Source organism: Balaenoptera acutorostrata, chromosome 12, assembly GCF_949987535.1.
Source record: "Balaenoptera acutorostrata chromosome 12, mBalAcu1.1, whole genome shotgun sequence".
Taxonomy (NCBI): Eukaryota; Metazoa; Chordata; class Mammalia; order Artiodactyla; family Balaenopteridae; genus Balaenoptera; species Balaenoptera acutorostrata.
In genome coordinates this window covers 40,047,087-40,070,684 of record NC_080075.1, presented here as the reverse complement: position 1 = coordinate 40,070,684, position 23,598 = coordinate 40,047,087, and the positions used below count along the sequence as shown (strand labels likewise).

The 23,598-nt window shown below is 36.8% G+C and overlaps 1 protein-coding gene across 1 annotated transcript in view; it reads right to left on the bottom strand.

Moving 5' to 3' along the window:
* Window positions 1–23,598, bottom strand: part of WDPCP (WD repeat containing planar cell polarity effector) — a 360,469-nt gene that overhangs the window by 71,770 nt on the left and 265,101 nt on the right. The window contains exon 16 of the mRNA XM_028168397.2: window positions 21,278–21,380. Coding sequence (XP_028024198.2) covers window positions 21,278–21,380 — 103 coding nt within the window. The remainder of the gene's footprint in view (window positions 1–21,277; window positions 21,381–23,598) is intronic.

The following is a 23,598-nucleotide window of genomic DNA, read 5'->3' as shown; positions in this document are numbered from 1 at the left end:
TCACACCCTGTCACATCAAGTTAACTTACATTGAATAAAGAGAAGAAAGGTTATAAACTTAACATGCATACCACCTGACATAAAACATTTGCCAGCTATCTCTTCTGCTTAAATGAATGCATTCCAAATATCTAGACTATTAGCTTGAAAAAACTATAAATTTTATAAAAAAATAATGAAACAGTCATCTCTACACATTATTATAGTGCATACATTTATGAGTACACCTAATTCTAGATAAGGAAAGAGTTTTACTAGAAACAACATGTTTCTCTTTCACATTTTGTCTTCACCTTTGACCCTGCATATGAATGTATGTGCACAAACTTGTTTTACTTCCTTCTTAGAGGCAGTCTGACCAGGAACACGGTAACTATCTAATTATGGAATTTAGAAAATAAAGAAAAAAGAACTAATTGAATTTTAACAAATTTGCCCCAAAGTATTTACAGTGCTTAGGTTAACATGCCATTTGTTATGAAAAAGTGTTATGAAGATCTAAACACTTTTACTTCTGATTACTAAGGCAACATGAAATGAGAAGTTTGTAAGAATTTCAGGTAATGTAGAAAAAAAATTTTTCTGACTGAAGCAATCACTCTTCACCCACACTTAATGGTCTCCACTAATGTAAATTATTTAGCTACATTATAAGCAAATTTACTGTAATAATGCCTCTATCTCATACTTTGTTATTATAAATACATCTTTAAATCAAAATACCTACTGAACGAACAAGTCAATTTCCTTTAACTTTGAAGAAATTGCTGAAGTTTACCACTGAATAGGTGAATGAACTGTTCAGCTCAAAGGCTAAGGTAAAGAAATTCAGTTCCACAGTAGTACTATAATCTTCCAGCTCATTGCTCAAAGTTGTTATAGAGACTGTATGACACACTGCTCAAAGCTACTTTCCTGCATTATGCTATGAAAATGGTGTACCTGCTCGCGTTTGGCACTGTTAGGATAATATGGTAAACAAAGATGACAAAGAAAACCTATCTTTTTTTTAATGCCAAAAAAAACCCCAAAAAAGAAATCCCACAAAAAGCAAAACAACTCAAAAAATAAGTAAAAAGTAACATTAGGCAGTAAGGAATATGGGAAATTACAGTGGACTTGAAATAAAAAAGCAGAATGGCAGAGTGGTTCGGAGTATGAGATTAGGAGGCAAATAGGAATGGTTTTAAATTCTGCTTCTGTCACTTTGAGTCTCTGTCCTTACTTATAAACGGGAAAACTAATACTTAACTCTGGTTGTTATAAATGTGAAACATGACAGTAATTGCAGAGCTTAGCACTATGCTGGGTAAGTAATGTGTTAGTATATAGTAATTTTTATTTTTGATGAAGATTGGTTCCTTTATTCTCCTACCCTGATAATAGTCCATTTCTAGATTCGGCACAGTAGAGAAGTTACGAACACATGCTTTGAGAAAAAAGGACTTATATGTAACAATCTTTCTGCAGCATACTTTCTTCATCTAAGATTGCTGTGACCATTTAATGAGATAATGCATGGTGTTCAACATATTCTCCAGTTTATAGTATGCACTTGATAAATGGTGGCTAAAATCATAAGACCTGAATTCGGGCTCTAGCTGTTGCACTGATGAGTATGTAATTATGTAAACAAGGCACTCAGCCTTTCTGAATTTCATCCAAAAAATGGGCATAACATCTGTCCTGTTTATCTTTTAGGGTTGCTGAGATAATAAAATGATGCAGGTAAGCACTTAGAAAACGGGAAGACCCATAAAAATGGATGGTGTTACTATACTTCTGATGGCAGTTTAGAAGTTAAGTACCATAAAAATGGGATTTAAAAATCTTTTTTATATAATCAAGAAAGCTGTGCTTGACTCTTGTTAGTTTCACAGACAATACACAAGTGATGAACATTATAATAGAAGCACCATTTTTCTCTGTTGAGATTAGTTTATTGTACTCAGGATCAGAAGTTACTTAAAGTGAATATTTTGTCTTGTTCAACTCTCAAGAATGAGGTATTAACACTTTAATTTATATACATTGTAGTATATAGAGTATATGACAAGTAGATTGAAGGTTTTTGTTATGCAGAAAGGCCTTCTTTGACCTCAGGAATTCACTAACAGGAATGATACATTATTATGTTATAAGATTAATTACAACTGGTAAAGCCCTTTAAAGGTGAAAAACACTCTATAAATGCTTAGCATTTATAGCTACTAACATCTAATAAGGTTAAGCTCTTCTTCAAAATGAGCTACTGCTTGATGAGTTGGTTTTTAAATAAGCTGACATGCCACAAGTGGCAGCTGCTATATCATGTGAGTGATTTCCTGATTATTGCAATCATTAGAATGTCTATTATTAAATAGTTATAATTATTGATTGATTATTCCTCTAAGATTATTATTGTCTCAGAAAACTGAGGCACTGAAAACTGAAATAATCCATTTGATTCCACTCATCAAGCTAGCACAGCATAAGGCTCAAGCTTCTGGAAAACCCCTGAGGTGCTGATGCTGTACAGCTGCTGTCCAATATGGTAACTACTACTATGTGTGGCTATTGAACTCTCCAAACATGGCTAGTAAGACTAAGGAAAAATTTTTTAAATTTATTTAAAAAATTTTAAATTTAAAAACTGATACTCAGTTTAGTAATTGTAAAACTTTTAAGAATGTATGGACCAACTTGGGTACATGAAATTACTTCTTCAACTGAAAATTTTATGAAATCTAAATACAGATAAAGTATTTCTGATGAAAATTTAACATCTAATTTGAGATGTACTTTTAACATATAGTAGAAAATTTAAGGTTATGTATGTGGCTTGCATTGTATTTCTATTGGACAACATTGCTATATAGGTTCAAAGACAAGCAATAAATTATGTATGATATGGACCCTACTCCCTCTTATATACATCTGGAGAAGGATATATGAATGTTAAAAATTCAGTTCCAGGAGTTGTAGAATCAGGAACAGTTATAGGTCTTTTCTTTGATAGTGGACACTTGGCTTCAGGAACCATAACCTGGGATTACCTCAGTTACGTGCCATTAAATGACTAACAACCAGCTCTTCAAAAACCAAATCCAAACAAAAGTCCCCAAATCAACCAGCTTCTTGATTTCTGTGGTGTAAATTATTCCTACCATGGCCAGTTTTGAGCTACCAACATGATGTCCCTGAACTTAGAATTGGGAAGAGATACCCTTTATTGGCACTTGGAAGGCCACAGGAGCCAGCCCTAGTGCATCACTGGAATACTTGATGAGTTACTGACATCTGTATTTCTTGAAAGTTTTGTAGGTATGTATGTCTGTTGTGGGGGCTGAAGTAGATCGGCTATAAACTGAGTTCTACCCCATAGCAAATTGTAGGATGATTAGACCTGGGAATGAAGGGCATTTTATTTTCTTTAAGCCTAAGGGATGTAAGTCACTAGAAAAACCCTGACTCTTCCTTTACTCCCATTGAGAATATAGATTTATGGTTACATGAAGCCATTTTGTGAACTATAAAAATGGTTAAAAACAGGTAAACATACTACTTAATTTTGATAAGGCAGATGCATGATTTTAACTCATAAACCTTATATACCAACTGTATAACAAATACTTTCTTTTGTGAAAAGAGACATCTTGGGGACATGGTAAGAATATAGGAAGAATTGATATAAATTCTGACACATTATGAAGAGAATTTAATACATGTAAAATATCTGTTAAGAGGTCCAAATTCAGCTCTAAAGTTCAATAATTTTATGACTTTTCTTAGCAAATATATGTGAAATCATTCTGTTTATTTAGAAGTTACTCAGTTTCTGTATTAGCTCCTTTGCTTGGACACCCTGATGTTATGTCTCATGCTAGAGTAAATTTCAGCATAAAGTAAGTCTTTTAAAGGCAGTATTTAAGAGGATTTAATTCAAAAGTATATTTTTTTTAAGATTTTTTTTTGATGTGGACCACTTTTAAAGTCTTTATTGAATTTGTTACAATACTGCTTCTGTTTTATTTTTTGGCCATGAGGCATGTGGGATCTTAGCTCCCTGACCAGGGATCAAACTCACACCCCTTGCACTGGAAGGCAAAGTCTCAACCACTGCACTGCCAGGGAAGTCCCCAAAAGTGTTTTTGAATAAAGCAGTTCACCTTCTAAGAGAATATTCAAACTTATTTTTTCAGTATGGGTTTGTACTATTAGGTGGATATGCATAAATGATTTTTTTTTCACAGAGTTGTATGTTGTCTAGAATTTTGTAGTGTTTTAATTTGGGTTCCGTCTAATCATATGTCATCATATACATAGAATTTTAGTGCTGAAAAGACTTAGACTCTTCTAGTTATATATCTTATTTTACAGTTGAGCAAACTGAGACCCCAGAAAGTGACTTAAGATGTCAGATGGTTAGTCTTGACTAGTTTAACCAAAACTAGAACTCAGCTTTCCTGACTGCCACCTTAGTAATCTTAAAGTTTGTAGCATCGTACTGCATGAATCTATTTGTCTATCCACATTTCAGGATTATTGATACAAGATTTTTTTGCTGTACTCCATACTAGCCAAGTTAGCACATATTCCATTTATTCTTATCTTCATGGTTTCATTAGCTACTCTTAATATAACATACCAATCCTCAGGGAAAATTCTTCATTATTTACTTGCAGAAAATTTAATTGGGAATAATTCTGTCCTGTATCAGCACAGTTTACTAGTCTAATAAGTAAGTCAGAGAAGAAGGTTTGAGACATTGACTCCTTTCTGAAAAGGAGAAAAAGTAGGGGAAAGCCCAAATAGTTTAATGTTTGCACCTTTCTCCATAGGAAAAGATTATTGTTATCTTTTGCTAAGTTACTGTCAATTTATGACTAGGTGAGTCCTGAAAAGATGACACCTTGTTTCATAATATTGTGATTTAGTATTTCAGAATTCAAAAGCATGTTAAATATTTAAATGATAGAAAGGTTTGACCTGAAAATCAATACCTAATTTAGAGAAAATCTATATGTAAGGTAATTAAGAATTGGTATTATTTAATATGTCACATTCTGTGATTGACAACATTATGTCACTACAGAAAGTAACAAAGGTTGGATAATCATGCATTCTTAGGAATTTTACTGAAAACTTTAAGTCTCTTTTAAGTTATACAAGTGATACAGTCTTGTATAGATCTGTGCAGCTAAGCAAAGCAGTTAGTCTTTGATGTACTTATAATTATGAAGGGTTTAGGGTTATGTCTTTTGGCAAAGATGCCTAGAGGTGGGAAGGTATAGGTCAAAACTGACATCATGACACAATTAATATAAGATAGGTAAAGTAGAGCCAAAAGTAGGTTGGCATGAATATATCTCCTAAGTCAAACAAGTAATATAGCTTCTAAACCACAATGTAGGTAAACAGTTAACCACAACTTCAAATTTTTGTAGAATTAAAAACTTTTGGTAGCTTAATTTTAGAATAATTTTATATTAATGAGATTTTAAGTATAAGAGAGTCTTAACTTTCATGCTTTTATCATCTATAGGTATAATTTTATACACTTTTACAATGGTACCATGATTTTATAGTAAAACCAATAAGGCATTTAGGAAGAAGATAACTTACAAAAAAATTCAGGCTTTTGAATGGTGTTTAATGACATGGGAATGTAGGCACAATATACCACTGGGTAACAAAAAGGAAGATAAATAAATGACTTGAGTTTTGTTAAATATATGCATAAGAAAAAGAAATAAGCAACTAATATTATCAGTTATCTCTGGGTGAATATAATGAGTAATTTTTTTTTTTTTTTTTTTTTTTTTTGCCACACTGTGCAGCATGCAGGATCTTAGTTCCCTGACCAGGGATCGAACCTGCGCCCCCTGCAGTGGAAGCGTGGAGTCTTAACCACTGGACAGCCAGGGAAGTCCCCAATATAATGAGTAATCTTTATACTATATTTTTAATATTGTATGCTCTAAAGTTCATCACTATGCACAAATAATCTTTCATATCAGTTTTAAAATATATTTTAAAAGGAGATGGCAACTTACAAAGCTACAGCCTTTTATAGCATAGTATCTGAAAGATCATATATGATAAGTGTATTTGGAAATATAATGCACTTGGAAGAATTTCTTAATATTCAGACAGCCACATTACTTGCAGCTGGGAATTATTTTTGAATAGGGTTTTTAAATTATTACCATTTCTGTGCATATGAGGATTATATAGAGGAAGTTGTCCCCCCATTTTGCTTATTTTCTTCTTCTAAATACTATTCTTCAAAATTCATTGTAACAGATGAACTTGTAGCTTTCCCCCTAAGTGGTGATTGCTTTTAGTTATAGGTGTTTTGCTGGGTGTATGCTCACCTCAATTAAGATAGTTCCCAGACTTTCTTACAGTTAGGTGTAGCTTCGTGACCAGGATCTGTCCAATGGGATACGAGTAGAAGTGATGTGTAACAACTCCTGGGTTGTACCTAAATGAGAAAAGAGTGTGCCTTCCTTCTTTTTCCTCTTTCTTGAAGGCAGGACTGTAAATCTTCAAAGATACAGAAAAAATACCCTAGATATAACAAAACAACATGATAGAAGGAGCCTAGTAATCTGATACCAGGATGCCTTACCAGTCCTTACCACCTCCCAATAAAATTCTTTCTTAAATCATTGTGGTCTCTGGCTACAGCAGCCTTGACTGTTACATACTTAACATTGTGGTGGCATTATACCACCACTAGCACACTACCAATGAAGCTCATTTTACCCTGGCAAGTTTGATTCAACATTGTATTGGAGGTCCTAGCTAGAGCAATCAGGCAAGAAAAAGAAATAAAAGGCATTAAATTCAGAAAGGAAGAAGTAAAACTGGCTCATTTTGCAGATGACATGATATTATATGGAGAAACTAAAGAGGCCACCAAAAAAAATGTTGGAACTAATAAAATAATTCAGTAAAGTTAGAGAATACAAAATCAATAAACAAAAATCAGCTGAGTTTCTATATACTAGTAATGAATTATGAGAAAGAGAAATTAAGAAAGCAGTCCCATTTACAACTGCATAAAAAATGAGAATAAATTTAACCACAGATGTTAAAGATGTATACACTGAAAACTATAAGACTTTGATGAAAGAAATTGAAAATGACACAAATGGAAAGATAGCCCATCTTCATGGATTAGAAGAATTAATACTGTTAAAATGACCATACTACCCCAAGCTATCTACAGATTCAATGCAACCCCTATAAAAAGTTCCAATGGTATTTTTCACAGAAATAGGAAAAACAATCCTTAAATTTGTGTGGAACCACAAAAATCCTTGAATAGACAAATCCTGACAAAGAACAAAGCTGGAGGCAGCACACTTCCTGATTTCAAACTATACTATAAAGCTATAGTAATCAAAACAGTATGGTACTGGCATAAAAATAGACATGTAGATCAATGGAATAGAATAGATAGATACATTAGCTAATATCTGACAAGGGAGTCAAGAATACTCAACAGGGAAAGGATAGTCTCTTCAATAAATGTTAGTGGGAAAACTGGATAACTGCATGCAGAGAAGTGAAATTGCACCCTTATCTTACACCACTCACAAAAATTGACTCAAAATGGATTAGACTTAAACATAAGAACTGCAAACATAAAGCTCCTAGAAGAAAACATAGGGAAAAAGCTCTGTGACACTGGTCTTGGCAATCATTATTTTTGAAATGACAGCAAAAGCACGAGCAACAAAGATAAATAAGTGGAACTACATCAAACTTAAAAGCTTCTGTGCAGCAAAAGAAACAGTAAAAACAATTGAAAATATCGGCAGAAGACCTGAATAGGCATTTTTCCTAGAGAGACATACAAATGGCCAACATGTTCACGAAAAGGTGCTCAACACTACTTTTAACCAGGGAAAATGCAAATCAAACCCACAATGAGTTATCATCTTGCACTTTTTAGAATGGCTATCATCAAAAAGAGAAGAGATAATAAGTGTTGGTGATGACATGGAGAAACAAGAACCCTTGTGCACTGTTGGTGAGAATGTACACTGGTACAGGCAATATGGAAAACAGTATGGAAGTTCCTCAAAAAATTACAAATAGGACTACCATACAATCCAGAAATTCCACATCTGGGTATATATACAAAGGCAATTAAATGGATATTGAAAAGATATCTGCAGTCCCTTGTTTACTGCAGCATTGTTCACAATAACCAAGACACAGAAACAACCTAAATGTCCCTCAACGGATGAGTGGATAAAGAAGAGGCTGTGTGTGTATATAACTACATACAATGGAACATTCTTCAACCATGAGGAGAAGGAAATCCTGCCATTTGTGGCATTTGGATGGACCTTGAAAGCATTATGTTAAATGAAATAAGTGAGACAGAGGAAGACAGATAGTACTTAATACCACTTATATGTGGATCTTAAAAAGCTGATCTTGTAGAAATAGAATACAATGGTGGTTACCAGGGGCTGAGGGGTAAGGGAATTGGGGAGATGTTGGTCAAAAGGTACACATTTCCAGTTATAAGATGAATAAGTTCTGGGTACCTAACGCACAACATTGTGATTATAGTTAACAGTACTGTATTGCTTTATTAAAAATCACTAAGAGAGTAGAGTTTATTCTCACAACAAAAAAGAAATGGTAATTATCTGATGTGATGGAGGTGTTAGCCAACACTATGGTGGTAATCATATTGCAATATATAAGTGTATCAAAAACACATTGTGCATCTTAATTTACACAATGTTGTATGTCAATTATATCTCATTAAAGTTGAAAATCAATAAAAAAGAAACATAATATCAACAGAAAATAAGGTCATAGGAATAAATATTAATAAAAGATGTGCAGGACAATTATGAGAAATTAATGAACATCATTAAAGACAGTCAAAGACCTGATAAAAGGAGAGTATGCCACATTCATGACAGGAATATTCAATACTGTAAGGATGACAATGTTAGCTTAATGCAATCTCACTTAAAATACCTGTGAAGTTTTCATGAAACTTGACAAGGTAATTCTCAGTGAAGCTCATATGGCAGAGCATAGCACATGAACAGCTAAGGAAATTTTGAAGAAAAACAAGGCAGGGGAAGATATCTATTAGGTATTTCTTACACAAATTTTGTGACGAAAGACAGTGTGGATTGGTACAGGGATATACAAATTATCTATGCTTAAAAGGCTTTTTTCCCCTGAAAAACCGTCTGCTCACTGACTTCTTAAATTTTCTACTTTTCCTTTTTTTTCCATTTTAATTTTGTATTATAACTCTTGCCTCATGCACTCCTGTATTCATTCATTCAACAAATACTTATTGAGTTACTTACTGTGCAAAGGTCTATACCAAGTGCTATGGATTCAATTTAGTCTCTGTTTATTAAGTCCAACATCTGGGCTTCCTCAGAGTCTGTTTCTACTGATTGCTTTTTTTTTTTTTACTGTTTATGGGTCATACTTTATTTCATTAAATGTCTTACAATTTTTTGTTCAAAATTGTGTTAAGGGGGGGATCAAGATGGCAGAGGAGCAGGAAGTGGAGCTTACTGCCTCCGACAAATACATAAAAAATACATCTACAAGTGGAATGATTTGTACAGAACATCTACTGAACGCTGGCATTAGACCTCAAACTTCCAAAAGGGCAAGAAAACCTCCACATAACTGGGTAGGACAAAAGAAAAAAGAAAAAGAGCGAAAGGAATCGGGACAGGACCTGTGCCCCAAGGATGGAGCTGTGAAGGAGGACAGGTTCCTGCACCCTGGGAAGTCCCCTCACCGGTGGGGAGATCAGCCTGGATGGAGGAGTGGCTTTGGAGCCTCAGAGGAGAGCACAGCAACCAGTCTGCAGTAGGCAAAATGAAGAATGACATGCAGAAATGGTTGGTACTGCCACCCTGTGCTCCTCAGCCTCAGACGCTCAACCATTGGTGCAGGCAGGGGCTGGGTGCTGAAGCTCAGGCTTTGGAGCTCAGACCTGGGAGAGGACCACAGTTGGCTGTATGGACACAGCCTGAAGAGGCTGGAGTGTGGCAACTAAGGGTACATTCAGAAGAAGCTAGGGCCAGAAGAAGCTAGGGCCCACCACAGAGGCAAGGCTCCATTGGGGGTGCGAGGGAGAGGGGTGGGAGTGGGACCTCCATAGGAGCCTCTTTCTCTGTGTCAGGCAACAGGACACCATCTACATGAGCTCCAGGGGTGGGTGCGAGCCATCAGTGCCATCCTGGGTTCCAGAGATGGGCATATGCTGCTGCCACCACTAAGAGTCCTGCAAGTAGGTGCCAATCACTACCCCCACTGTCCCATGAGTGCATGGACCGCTGCTGCTGCTATGAGACCCACAAGAAGACGCTAGTCACTGCCCTCACTGTCCTGGGAGTGTGTGAGCTGCCACCACCAAGAGACATGAGAACAGGCGCCAATCACTGCTCCTGCTGTTGTGGGAGTGCGCAGGCAGCCGCCTCCACTAAGAGATGTGGGCACAGGTGCAGGTTGCTGTACCCGCCATCCTGGGAGCATGCACAGGCCGCCACACCTGTACACCCCTATTTCAAGGGGATAACAGCCAGCACATGCTGAGGAAAGAGGCATAAAGCATCCAAACTAAAAGCAGCCCCTTGATTGTGGACAAGATGGCAAAGTAGAAGAAGTTGAGCTCACCCCCTCATGAAAACACCAAAATCACAACTAACTGCTAAACAACCACCGACAAAAAAGATTGGAACCTACCAAAAAAGATATTTTACATCCAAAGACAAAGAAGAAACCACAACCAGATGGTAGGAGGGGCACTTTCATGATATAATCAAATCCCATACCCACCGAGTGGGCGACCCACAAACTGGAAAATATATCACAGAGGTTCTCCCACAGGAGTGAGTTCTGAGCCACATCCCCATTTAGGCTAGAGCATTTGGCTTTGAAGGCCAGCGGGCCTTGAATGCAGGAGCTCCGCAGGACTGGGGGAAACAGACTCCACTCTTGGAAGGCGCACACAAGGTTTCACATGCACTGGGACCCACACAAAGCAGGAGCCAGGGCTAAACTCACCTGCAGGTCTTGGAGAGTGTCCTGGGGAAGCAGGGGTCAGCTGTGGCTCACTGTGGGGGCAAGAACACTGGTGACGGAGGTCCCAGGAAATACTGATGGGTGTGAGTGCTCCTGGAGGTCGCCATTTTGGCACCAAGACCTGGCCCCACCCAACAGCCTGCAGCTCCGGTGCTGGGACACCTCAGGCCAAACAACCAGCAGGGTGGGAACACAGCCCCACCCATCAGCAGACAGGCTGCCTAAGTTGTACTGAGCTCACAGCCACCTCTAAACACACCCCTTGACATGACCATGACCACCAGAGGGACAAGACCCAGCTCCACCTACCAGTGGGCAGGCATCGGTCCCTCCCACTAGGAAGCCTGCACAAGCCCCTGAACCAACCTCACCCAACAGGAGGCAAACACCAGAAGCAATAGGAACTACAACTCTGCAGCCAGTGGAAAGGACACCACAAACACAGAAAGTTAGACAAAATGAAACGACAGAGACATTGTCCAGACAAATGTCTATGGTCCAGACAAAGGAACTAGACAAAACCCCAGAAGAACAATTAAGTGAAGTGGAGATAGGCAGTCTACCTGAAAAAGAAATCCGAGTAATGATAGTAAACATGATCCAAGATCTCAGAAAAAGAATGGAGGTACAAACCAAGAAGATACAAGATATGTTTAACAAAGAGCTAGAAGACTTAACAAACAGAGATGAACAATATAATAACCGAAATGAAAAATATACTACAGGGAATCAACAGCAGAATAAACGAGGCAGAAAAACGAATAAGTGAGTTGGAAGACAGAGTGGTGGAAATCACTGCTGCAGAACAGAATAAAGAAAAAGGAATGAAAAAAAAGATGAGGACAGTCTCAGAGACCTCTGGGATAACATTAAACAAACCAACATTTGCATTACAGGCGTCCCAGAAGGAGAAGACAGAGAGAAAGGGCCTGAGAAAATATTTGAAGAGATTACAGCTGAAAACTCCCCTAACATGGGAAAGGAAAGACTCACTCAAGTCCAGGAAGTGCAGAGTCCCAGGCAAGATAAACTCAAGGAGAAACATTCTAAGACATATTAATCAAACTAAAAAATATTAAAGACAAAGAGAAAATATTAAAAGCAACAAGGCAGAAGCAACAAACAACATACAACGGAATCCCCATTAGGATATCAGCTGATTTTTCAGTGGGAACTCAGTAGGCCAGAAGGGAGTGGCACCATATATTTAAAGTGATGAAAAGGAAAAACCTACAACCGAGAATATTTACCCAGTGAGGCTTTCATTCAGATTTGACAGAAATTAAAAGCTTCATAGACAAGCAAAAGCTAAGAGAATTCAGCATCACCAAACCAGCCTTACAACAAATGCTAAAGGAACTTCTCTAGGTGGAAAAGAAAAGGCCACAATCAGAAACAAGAAAATTACGAATGGGAAAGCTAAAGGTAGGAAAGACTCCACACACAAATATGATATCAAAACCAGCAATCGTGAGAAGAGGACAGTACAAATGCAGGATATTGGAAATGCCTTTGAAATTAAGAGAGCAGCAACTTGAAATAATCTTGTATATATGTAGACTGCTGTATCAAAACTTCATGGGAACTGCACACCAAAAATCTACAACAGATACAAACACAAAAAAGAAAAAGCAGTCCAAACACAATACTAGAAATAGTCATCAAATCCCAAGAGAAGAGAACAAAAGAGGAAGCAAAGAAAAAAGACCTACAAAAACAAATCCAAAATTAACAAAATGGCAATAAGAACATACATATGGATAATTACCTAAAATATAAATGGATCAAATGCTCCAACAAAGAGACACAGGCTTGCTGAATGGATACAAAAACAAGACCCGTATATATGCTGTCTAAAAGAGACCCACTTCAGATCTAGGGACACATACAGATTCAAAGTGAGGGGATGGAAAAAGATACTCCATGCAAATGTAAATCAAAAGAAATCAGGAGTAGCAATACTCATATCAGACAAAATAGACTTTAAAATAAAGACTGTTACAAGGGACAAGGAAGGACACTACAAAATGATCAAGAGATCAATACAAGAAGCAAATATAACAATTGTAAATATATATGCACCCAAAATAGGAGCACCTCAATATATAAGGCAAATGCTAACAGCCATGAAAGGAGAAATCAACAGTAACACAATAATAGTAGAGTACTTTAACACCCACTGACATCAATGGACAGCTCTTCCAGACAGAAAATCAACAGGGAACATATTAGATCAGATGGACTTAATTGATATTTACAGAACATTCCATCCAAAAGCAACAGAATACACATTCTTCTTAAGTGCAAATGGAACATTCTCCAGGATAGATCACATGCTGAGCCACAAAGTGAGCCTCGGTAAATTTAAGTAAATTGAAATCACATCAAGCATCTTTTCCAACCACAGCACTATGTGATTAGAAATCAACTACAAGCAAAAAAGAAAAAAACACAAGCACATGGAGGTCAAACAATATGTTACTAAACAACCAATGGATCACTGAATAAATCAAAGAGGAAACTAAAAAATACCTAGAGACAAATGGCAATGAAAACATGACAATCCAAAACTATGGGATGCAGCAAAAACAGTTCTAAGAGGGAAGTTTATAGCAATACAATCTTACATCAGGAAAGAAGAAAAATCCCCAATAAATAACCTAACCTTACACCTAAAGTAACTAGAGAAAGAAGAACAAACAAAACACAAAGTTAGTAGAAGGAAAGAAATCATTAAAGATCAGAGCAGAAATAAATGAAATAGAGAAGAAAAAAAACAATAGAAAAGATCAATGAAACTAAAAAGCTGGTTCTTCGAAGAGATAAACAAAATTGACTCATGAAGAAAAAAAGGGAGGGCTCAAATCAATAAAATCAGAAATGAAAAAGAAGTTACAACAGACACCACAGAAATACAAAGGACCATAAGAGACTACAAGCAACTATACATCAACAAAATGGACAACCTAGAAGAAATGGACAAATTCTTAGAAAGGTACAACCTTCCAAGACTGAACCAGGAGGAAATAGAAAATATGAACAAACCGATTACAAGTACTGAAGTTGAAACTGTGATTTAAAAACTTCCAACAAACAAAAGTCCAGGATCAGATGGCTTCTCAGGCAAATTCTATCAAACATTTAGAGAAGAGTTAACATTGCAGAGGAAGGAACACTCCCAAACTCATTCTATGAGGCCACTGCCACCCTGATACTGAAACCAAAGATACCACAAAAAAAGAAAATTACAGGTTAATATCACTGATGAACATAGATGCAAAAATCCTCAACAAAATACTAACAAACCAAATCCTAACTGAATACATTAAAAGGATCATACACCATGATCAAGTGGGATTTATCCCAGGGATGCAAGGATTCTTCAATATCCGTAAATCAATAAATATGATACACCACATTAACAAATTGAAGAATAAAATCCGTATGCAGAAAAAGCTTTTGATAAAATTCAACAACGATTTATGATAAAAACTCTCCGGAAAGTGGGCATAGAGGGAACTTACCTCAACATAAAAAAAGCCATATATGAAAAACCCACAGCTAACATCATTCTCCATGGTGAAAAACTGAAACAGGAACAAGACAAAGATATCCACTCTGACCACTTTTATTCAACATAGTTTTGGAAGTCCTAGACACAGCAATCAGAGAAGAAAAAGAAACAAAAGGAATCCAAATTGGAAAAGAAGAATAAGACTGCCACTCTTTGCAGATAACATGATAGTACACATAGAAAGTCCTAGTATGTTACCAGAAAACTACTAGAGCTCATCAATAAATTCGGTAAAGTTTCAGGATACAAAATTAATACACAGAAACCTTGTGCATTTGGGGTTAATATATACACCACTATATATAAAATATGTAATCAACAAGGATGTACTGTATAGCACAGGGAACTCTACTCAATATTCTGTAATAACCTATATGGGAAAAGAATTTGAAAAAAATGGATATATGTATGTTTATAATTGAATCACTTTCCTGTACACCTGAAACTAACACAACATTGTAAATCAACTATACTCCAATATAAAATAAAAATTAAATTTAATTAAACAAAATTTTGATGAAAAACTGCATTTAAGTAATATGTTTAAATATAAATATTTAATAAATGTGTAAATGTTAAATATATTATTTAATATATTTAAATATAATGTGGCAACTCTGTAAATCACTCTTCTCCAAGGTTTGCTGTTGCTATTTGTTGCTTGTTTGGTAACTTTTGAACTCATTCTGTAAAGTCTATATTCCTTGTTGTGTGCAGCCACTGAAATCTCTTTTCAGTTACCTAAACAGTCATCTACAGATTGGATAAAGATTTTTAATCCTAGAACCAGTATATCTTGGAATCTTTTTGGGTGGGGGTTCTGTATGTGTGTCAGGGAACCCCCTGAATGCTCAGCTAGGCATTTTACAACTCAGCTTTAGCCTCCACTGCTTGCATGCATAGAGCCTCCAGATCAGCCAGAGGTGAGAATTTAGGTGACCATCTCAGATATTTCCTAAGAATGCACACAGTCCTGGGCATGCACACAGTAGTATACACAGTCCCAGAAAGATTTTCGAGCTTTTCAAATCTCCTATGGATATCTTATTCTCCAGAATTGCCTTTTTAGCTTTTTGGTTGGCTTATTGTTTGCTCCAGCAGTTATTTACCTTCTCAGGCAGCCAAAATCTTAAACAACTGCCTCTAATAGTTTTCCACAAAGCACCCTGGGGAAAAGGCTTTTTCACAAAGAGTGAGCTTCCAGTCAGGTAAATAAAGACAGGCTTACACAAGAGGTCTTCCAAGGAACCATGAGTCAAATAATGATAGTTATCTGGGATTGGGACTTTGAAGGACCTCCAATCCTGTTCTTTACTCTCTGCTGGCTCCTGGAGCTGTTGATTTTCACCAGGATTATGGGCTGTGGTTTTCAAGACTACTGTGGAGCTGGGTGGTGGGGCAGATGGGAAAAGGGCAAGTTAAAACACTACGAAGAACTTCCCCGGTAGTCCAGTATGTAAGACTCCACGCTCCCAACGCAGGGGGCCTGGGTTCAATCCCTGGTCGGAGAACTAGATCCCACATGCATGCCGCAACTAGGAGTTCCCATGCCACAACTAAGAAGTCCACCTGCCACAACTAAACAGGCCGCAACAAGATCCCACGTGCTGCAACTAAGACCCAGTGCAGCCAAAATAAATAAATATTAAAAGAACCCCAACAACACTATAGAACTTTCTGTTCTTACATGAAATTCAGTTGTTTTTCTTGAAACCCTCCCCAGATTGCTGCATTTGGTTAATTTACAGAAGTCTGATAAAGACAAAGCAATAAAGGAAACTGAGAAGGAATGGCTGGAAAAATGTTAGGAAGAAAATCATGCAAGAATGATGTCAGAGAAATCACGAGAAGACAATTTCGACATGGAGGGAGTAGTGAATAATATTTAACTACTGTTGTAAAGGTTATGTAAGTTGAGGACTTAAAAACGCCTACTCAATTTACTCTCATGGTGGGGTAGGGAGAGGGGAGTCACTGTAACATTGTGAAAACTGTTTTGGTGGAATAATTTGATAGCAGCCAGATAGGCATGGTTTGAGGAGTGAGTGAATGGGTAGTGGAATAGCTCTATGTGTTTGTTTCCCCAAGGTTCTGTATCCTTTATTTCTCATTCCTTATTTCTTTCCTTGGAAGTCTCTTCAGCTCAAATCCTGATATACGGTGCTGATCCTTCCCTTGTCTTAGATATTCAAATGATTGTGGGACAGCTTGTCTTCTAAGAGCCTTGAATCAGAATACCTGAAAGTACACCTATTTTCTTTCTTTTAAAGGTGATCTTGGGCTTCCCTGGTGGCGCAGTGGTTGAGAATCTGCCTGCCAATGCAGGGGACACGGGTTCGAGCCCTGGTCTGGGAAGATCCCACGTGCCGCGGAGCAACTGGGCCCGTGAGCCACAACTACTGAGCCTGCGCATCTGGAGCCTGTGCTCCGCAACAAGAGAGGCCGCGATAGTGAGAGGCCCGTGCATCGCGATGAAGAGTGGCCCCCGCTTGCCGCAACTAGAGGAAGCCCTCGCAAAGAAACGAAGACCCAACACAGCCAAAAATAAATATTAAAAAAAATTAATTAATTAATTAATTAATTAACTAAAAAAAAAAATCTCATTTAAAAAAAAAAAAAAAAAGGTGATCTTGCTGGCCTGCAGGATGGAGTCATGTTTGGTTCTTTCCTTTACCTCTGAAGTAGATGTCTATAGGATTATCTGCCTAATACCCTTGTCCTAAAAACTGACCCCCATATCATATCCAATTGTGGGAGCCTTTTTCTTGAAGCTATGTGACCCAGCCCTCTGGCCATAGTTGATGGGAACAACTTGGGTAAGGAAACCAGCTGAATCAAAGTCCTTCTCTGGAAATTCTGGAACAAGAATGAGAATCATTCTTCCCTCTGCATGCCTCAACTAAAGGATGCAAAGTTTTGAGTCCTACTGGCAAACTTGCTTACTGCCTTAAAAACTTGAAAAGATGAAAATGGTCTTTGGAGAAAGAAAATATTGAAGAAAGTCCAAACAGCTTTTAAGTTTCTGGTTCCAGCTATGTCTCACGTACACCTGTATTCCTATCCTTTGGTACTAGCATATATCCCATGATCCCAATGACATTCCTATTTTTACTTTAGCTCTTTTGAGATGGGTGTCTTTCACTTATCCTCATCCACATAAACTTACTGGTCAAGTCCTATCTACAACCTCTTTGCTCTGTGCAGACTTGACTGGAGAGTTTATTCCATTATATTTAAAATAACTACTGATAGGGAAGGACTTTTCCCATTTTGTTATTTAATTTCTGTATGTCTTAAAGCCTTTTTCCCCCTTATAGCTTTTTTCCTCCTAATTTCCTCCATTACTGCCTTCTTTTGTGTTTAGTTGATATTTTGTAGTGAAACGTCTGAATTTCCATTGTGTACATTCTATAGTTATTTTCTTTGTAGTTACTATGGGGATTACATATAACATCCTAAATTATAATAATCTGATTTGAATGGATACCAAGTTAACTTAAATTGCGTACAAAACTCTACTTCTATAAGTTGTGTTCCTGTCCCCCAACTTTATGTTATTGAGGTCACAAATTACATCTTTATATACTGTGTACCTACTAACAGATTTATAATTATTTTCTATGCATTTGTCTTTTAATTCCTGTTGAAAATAAAAAGTGTAGTAAAATATTATAATAATAATTGTTTTTATATTTGTCCATGTATTAATCTTTATTGGAGATCTTTACATTCTTCATATGGGTTCAAGTTGCTATCTAGGATCCTTTCATTTCAACCTGTAGGACTCCCTTTAGCATTACTTTTAGGGAAGGTAATGAACTCCCTCAGCTTTTATTTAGCTAGGAATGTCTAAATTTCTGCCTCATTTTTGAGGGAAAGTTTTGCTGGATATAGAATTCTCCATTGACATTCTTTTTTGTTTCAGCACTTTAAATATGTCATTTTATTGCCTCAGGCCTCCAAGGTTTCTTCTACTAGAAGCTTGCTGATAATATTATTGAGGATACCTTGTATATGATAAGTTGCTTTTCTCTTGCTGCTTTCAAGATGCTTTTTTCAAGCTGAAAAGCTTTTGATAGTTTGATTATAATTTGTCCTAGCATGGGTCTCTCCCCTGGTTGACTGTATTTGGAGTTCACGGAGGTTGGATTTGTAGATCCATCTCTTTCCTCAAATTTGGGAAGTTTCCGGTCATTATTTCTTCAAATAGTCTCTCTGTCTCTTTCTCACTTATCCTTCTGAGACTCCCATAGTTGTTGGTATGCTTGAGAGTGTCCCATAAGTCCTTTAGGCCCATTTCACTTAATCTTTTTTCCTTTTGCTCCTCAGACTCAATGATTTTAAATATTATATCTTAAAGTTTGCTGATTCTTTTTTTCTGTCTGCTAAATGTAAGTGGGAGCCACCCTAGTTTTCTGGAACAAAAGTGAAGTAGAACATTTATCTAAGGTGTTCACCTCTTGATAGTTACTGTTGTTATTAAATGGATCTTTGACAAGAGATAGTAATCAAAGCCAAAGGATAAGGCCTGAAAAAAAAGCTGAGAAATGGGGAGTAACAGGGTTTCAGTGAAAAAAAGGTATTTACTAGAAATGAGGCAGGGCTCAAAGGGGGAACACCAAGCTCTTTGTCTAGGAATTATCAGCTGGCCTAGGTAACCTGATCAGAATATACACAGGGCACAGGATGCATTTTGGTGAATAGTGGAGTTTCTTCATTTTTCTGAAATTTCGTGGTAATCTCTTCATATTCCTTTCACTCTTAGTAAATTTAAATAGCTTTAAAATGCAAAAATTGCCTCCATTATATCTGAAACCCTGGTGGAAAAGGCAGGGTACATGACAACTAAGGAAAATTCTGATAAAATTTGCTATGAATTAACCTCCTACTGTGTTTCCTAAATGGCAAGAGGGATGGGGATGGAGGATGTTTGTATCCCCATGATGTAACACCGCAATTCCTATTAATATGGTATGGTTTCATTATTTAGTTATAAGTGACATCACAAATATAAACTGTACCTACCTCAAAGAATTATGGTGAGGCTTAAATTAGTAAATGTAGGTTAACTTAGAATAGTGCATGGCCCACAGTAAGCATTCAGTAAATATTAGCTATTATTGTTTTTATTGGGATGCACATCACTATCCTTAGCAAGTAACAATATACATTGATAAGTCAACTGAAGTTACTCTTATCTAATATTATATTAATATTGAATATCCTTTATCCATTAGGCATGAAGATTTGAAAGTGGTCTATGCATCTTTTGGGTTTGATCAGTTTGGAACTTTTTCAGGGTGGGGGAGGGAGAACAAAATCATCTTTCTGGTAAACAACTGTCAGCTTTGGTATTCAGCTTTAGAGCTACCCTGGTAGTATAGCTTTGAGTCCTTCAGTACCAACTGGAAGACTGGGATCTCTGGTGGTGATGTTAGAGAGAAGCTGACAATTGCTCCTTTTGGCTGCCAACATTACAAAACCAAAGCACAAGGGCTTCCCTGGTGGCGCACTGGTTGAGAATCTGCCTGCCAATGCAGGGAACACGGGTTCGAGCCCTGGTCTGGGAAGATCCCACATGCCGCGGAGCAACTAGGCCCGTGAGCCACAACTACTGAGCCTGCGCGTCTGGAGCCTGTGCTCCACAACAAGAGAGGCCACGACAGTGAGAGGCCCGCACACCGCGATTAAGAGTGGCCCCCACTTGCCGCAACTAGAGAAAGCCCTCGCACAGAAACGAAGACCCAACATAGCCAAAATAAATAAATAAATTAAAAAAAAAAAACAAAAAACAAAGCACAAGATGATCCATCAATGGATAATCAATGTTACAATATTTTCAAGCAACTTACCAAGTGGAAACCTTACTGAAACCTTTCTGTTTTATAGGAGTTCCATGAAGAAATAAATTCTATTACAATTTCTGAGGGTCCTCTGCCTAATTTAGGAATAGGATATACCAGGAACAATAGAAATTGGGATGCCCAGAGATCAGTACTTTCAGAGTTAGTCACATTAGGATAAATTGAGTTTAGAAAAGGGAAACTCATGCTGATATTATAGTTTTTAAAGACATCATTTTTCTATATTATAAAGTTTTGAATGAACTTTTAGATTCAATTTAGGCTTTTGATTTATCTTCTTTGGAAGACTCACAGTAAAATGAATCTAGTGGCTTCTAAATTAAAAAAAAAATCACCCATCAAACCTAAATTTCACGTGAAGTACTTTGTCTGATATAGGAGGGAATTCTGAGATGTGACACGTCTATGTATAAAAATAAAGGATTATATAAGTTCCTGTGTTGGTTAATTTTAATAATAGCACTAATAATAATAAACTGTTTTCCTTAAAATCTTATGAAAAGAACAATGACTTTTTAACTTTTTGCTAAGTAGTTATTAATTACTGATTATTAATTTGCATATTAACACAATTCCAAGCTAAATATCCATACTGTACTATTTACCCAGGCTTAATTCTTGTTTTTTCTAAAAAAAGACACTGTCTTCACAAAGAAAGTAATTCAAATTAACCAGCCATGCCCTACAAATGTAAACAGAAGTGATACTGAATAAGTATTGATTAAAATAAAAAGCACTTTAAAAAAACAGCATTAAATCTTACCAACTCCAGAGGTTATTGATTCTGCATCAATGTCACTAGCTCTCTTTCTTGCCACTTCAGCTAGTGCCAATTCGCCCTTATCTAGTGCAAGGTAATGGATGTCCTTTGGAAATAAAGCAAAATAAAAGATTAATCCAAAATGTATCTTAGTCAAGTTACAAAGGAGATTTTGAAAGAAAGAACTTACTGTTCTTTCAAAACAGTAACAAAAATAGATTACAAAACAGACATGGCTGATGAATATTCTTTTTTGTATTTTAATTTTCTCAGTTTTCTAGTACAAGCAAATTTTCTTGAATTGGAAATCATAGCTATAACTAGTGGCAATTATTTAAATAAATTATTTTAAGTCTTTAGGCAAAAAGACAAGCTTTTAAATCCAATGTTTGATATACTTAGTTTTGTCAGGGAATAAAAATCTTAGTGGCTATTTTCTTTAATGAAATTTTACTATCTGAGATAGCTTCTTCAAAATTCAATTGTTCATTATGATAAGCATTTTATAAGGAATATTATTACACAAATTTGTCTCTGATATTTATGTGTCTGGCACATATTACTTTGTTAATATTATTAACACTACTATTATCTTGAACTCATTCAGTCAACAAATAATCAGTGCCTATTAAGTTGTGAAAAGAGAGATCAATTACAATACCATTTCTCAACAAGCTTTCAGCCCAGTAGGGAGAAAGACAACTGTAAACAACAGTTAGTAACATAGTGTAATAGGTTTTATGGCAGAGTTAAGAATGGTGTAGAACCAAAGAGGAGGAAATGATCCTTGATCTGCATCTTGAAGGATAAATAAGAGTTATAGTAGAAGGGAAAATGGAGAAAAGGCAACAGAAAATGAATGATATCTGGTACACATATGTAGAGAAGCTTGAGAAAACACAGTTCTATCAGGCAATGACAGGTCTTTCAATATGGAAGGAATGTTGGATGTGTGGGAGAATGCAGTGGAAAATAATTCTAAAGAAGTAGACAGAGCCACAAAAAAGGACTTTGAACTCTTTTTGGTACACAGGGTGACTGTTGGAATGAGAATTTTATTGCAATAAAAATGAAAAAAGAACATGAACAACAAGTTTTCAATGATGAAATATAAATGGCCTATAATCATGAAAAGGTATTTCACTGTCCTAATGTTCAAAGTTGAAAAAATGTAATTTCAAACTGGACAAATTTTTTAAAGTTCTTACTTACTGGTTGCAAAGTTTGGGGGAAAACAGGCACTTATTACATTTACTGGGAGTACAGACTTTACAGAGCAGGGGTCAGTAAATTATGGCCTATAAGCCAAATATAGCCTGCCTTTTGTACAGCCCTTGAGTAAAGAATGGTGTTTATCTAGCATAATGCCCTCCAGGTCCATTCATGTTGCTGCAAATGGCAAAATTTCACTCTTACTTATGGCTGAGTAGTATTCCATTGTGTGTGTGTGTGTGTGTATACCACAATCTTTTTTTATGACTTTTTTTTTTTTTTTTTTTGGCTGCATTGGGTCTTCGCTGCTGCACGTGGGCTTTCTCTAGTTGCGGCAAGCGGGAGCTACTCTGCGTTGCAGTGCACCGGCTTCTCATTGCGGTGGCTTCTCTTATTGTGGAGCATGGGCTCTAGGTGCACGGGCTTCAGTAGTTGTGGCTCGAGGGCTCTAGAGCGCAGATCTCAGTAGTTGTGGCACACGGGCTTAGTTGCTCTGCAGCATGTGGGATCTCCCCGGACCAGGGCTCGAACCCATGTCCCCTGCATTGGCAGGCAGATTCTTAACCACTGGACCACCAGGGACGCCTGATATATACCACAATCTTCTTTATCCAGTCATCTGTTGATGGACACTTAGGTTGCTTCCATATCTTGGCAAATGTAAATAATGTTGCTATGAACACTGGGGTGCATGTGTCTCTTCGAATTAGTGCTTTTGTTTTTTCACATATACACTCAGGCGTGGAATTGCTGGGTCATATGGTAGTTCTACTTTTAGTTTTTTGAAACCTCCATACTGTTTTCCACAGTGGCTGCACCAGTCTACATTCTTACCAACAGTGTATGAAGGTTCCCTTTTTTCTACATCCTCGCCAACATTTGTCATTTGTGTTCTCTTTGATGACAGCCATTCTGACAGGTGTGAGGTGATATCTCGTGGTTTTGATTTGCATTTCCCTGATGATTAGTGATGATAAGCATCTTTTCATGTGCCTGTTAGCCATCTGCATTTCCTCTTTGGAAAAATGTCTATTCAGTTCTTCTGCCCATTTTGTTGATCAGGTTGTTTGTTTTTTGATGTTTAGTTGTATGAACTATTTATATATTTTGGA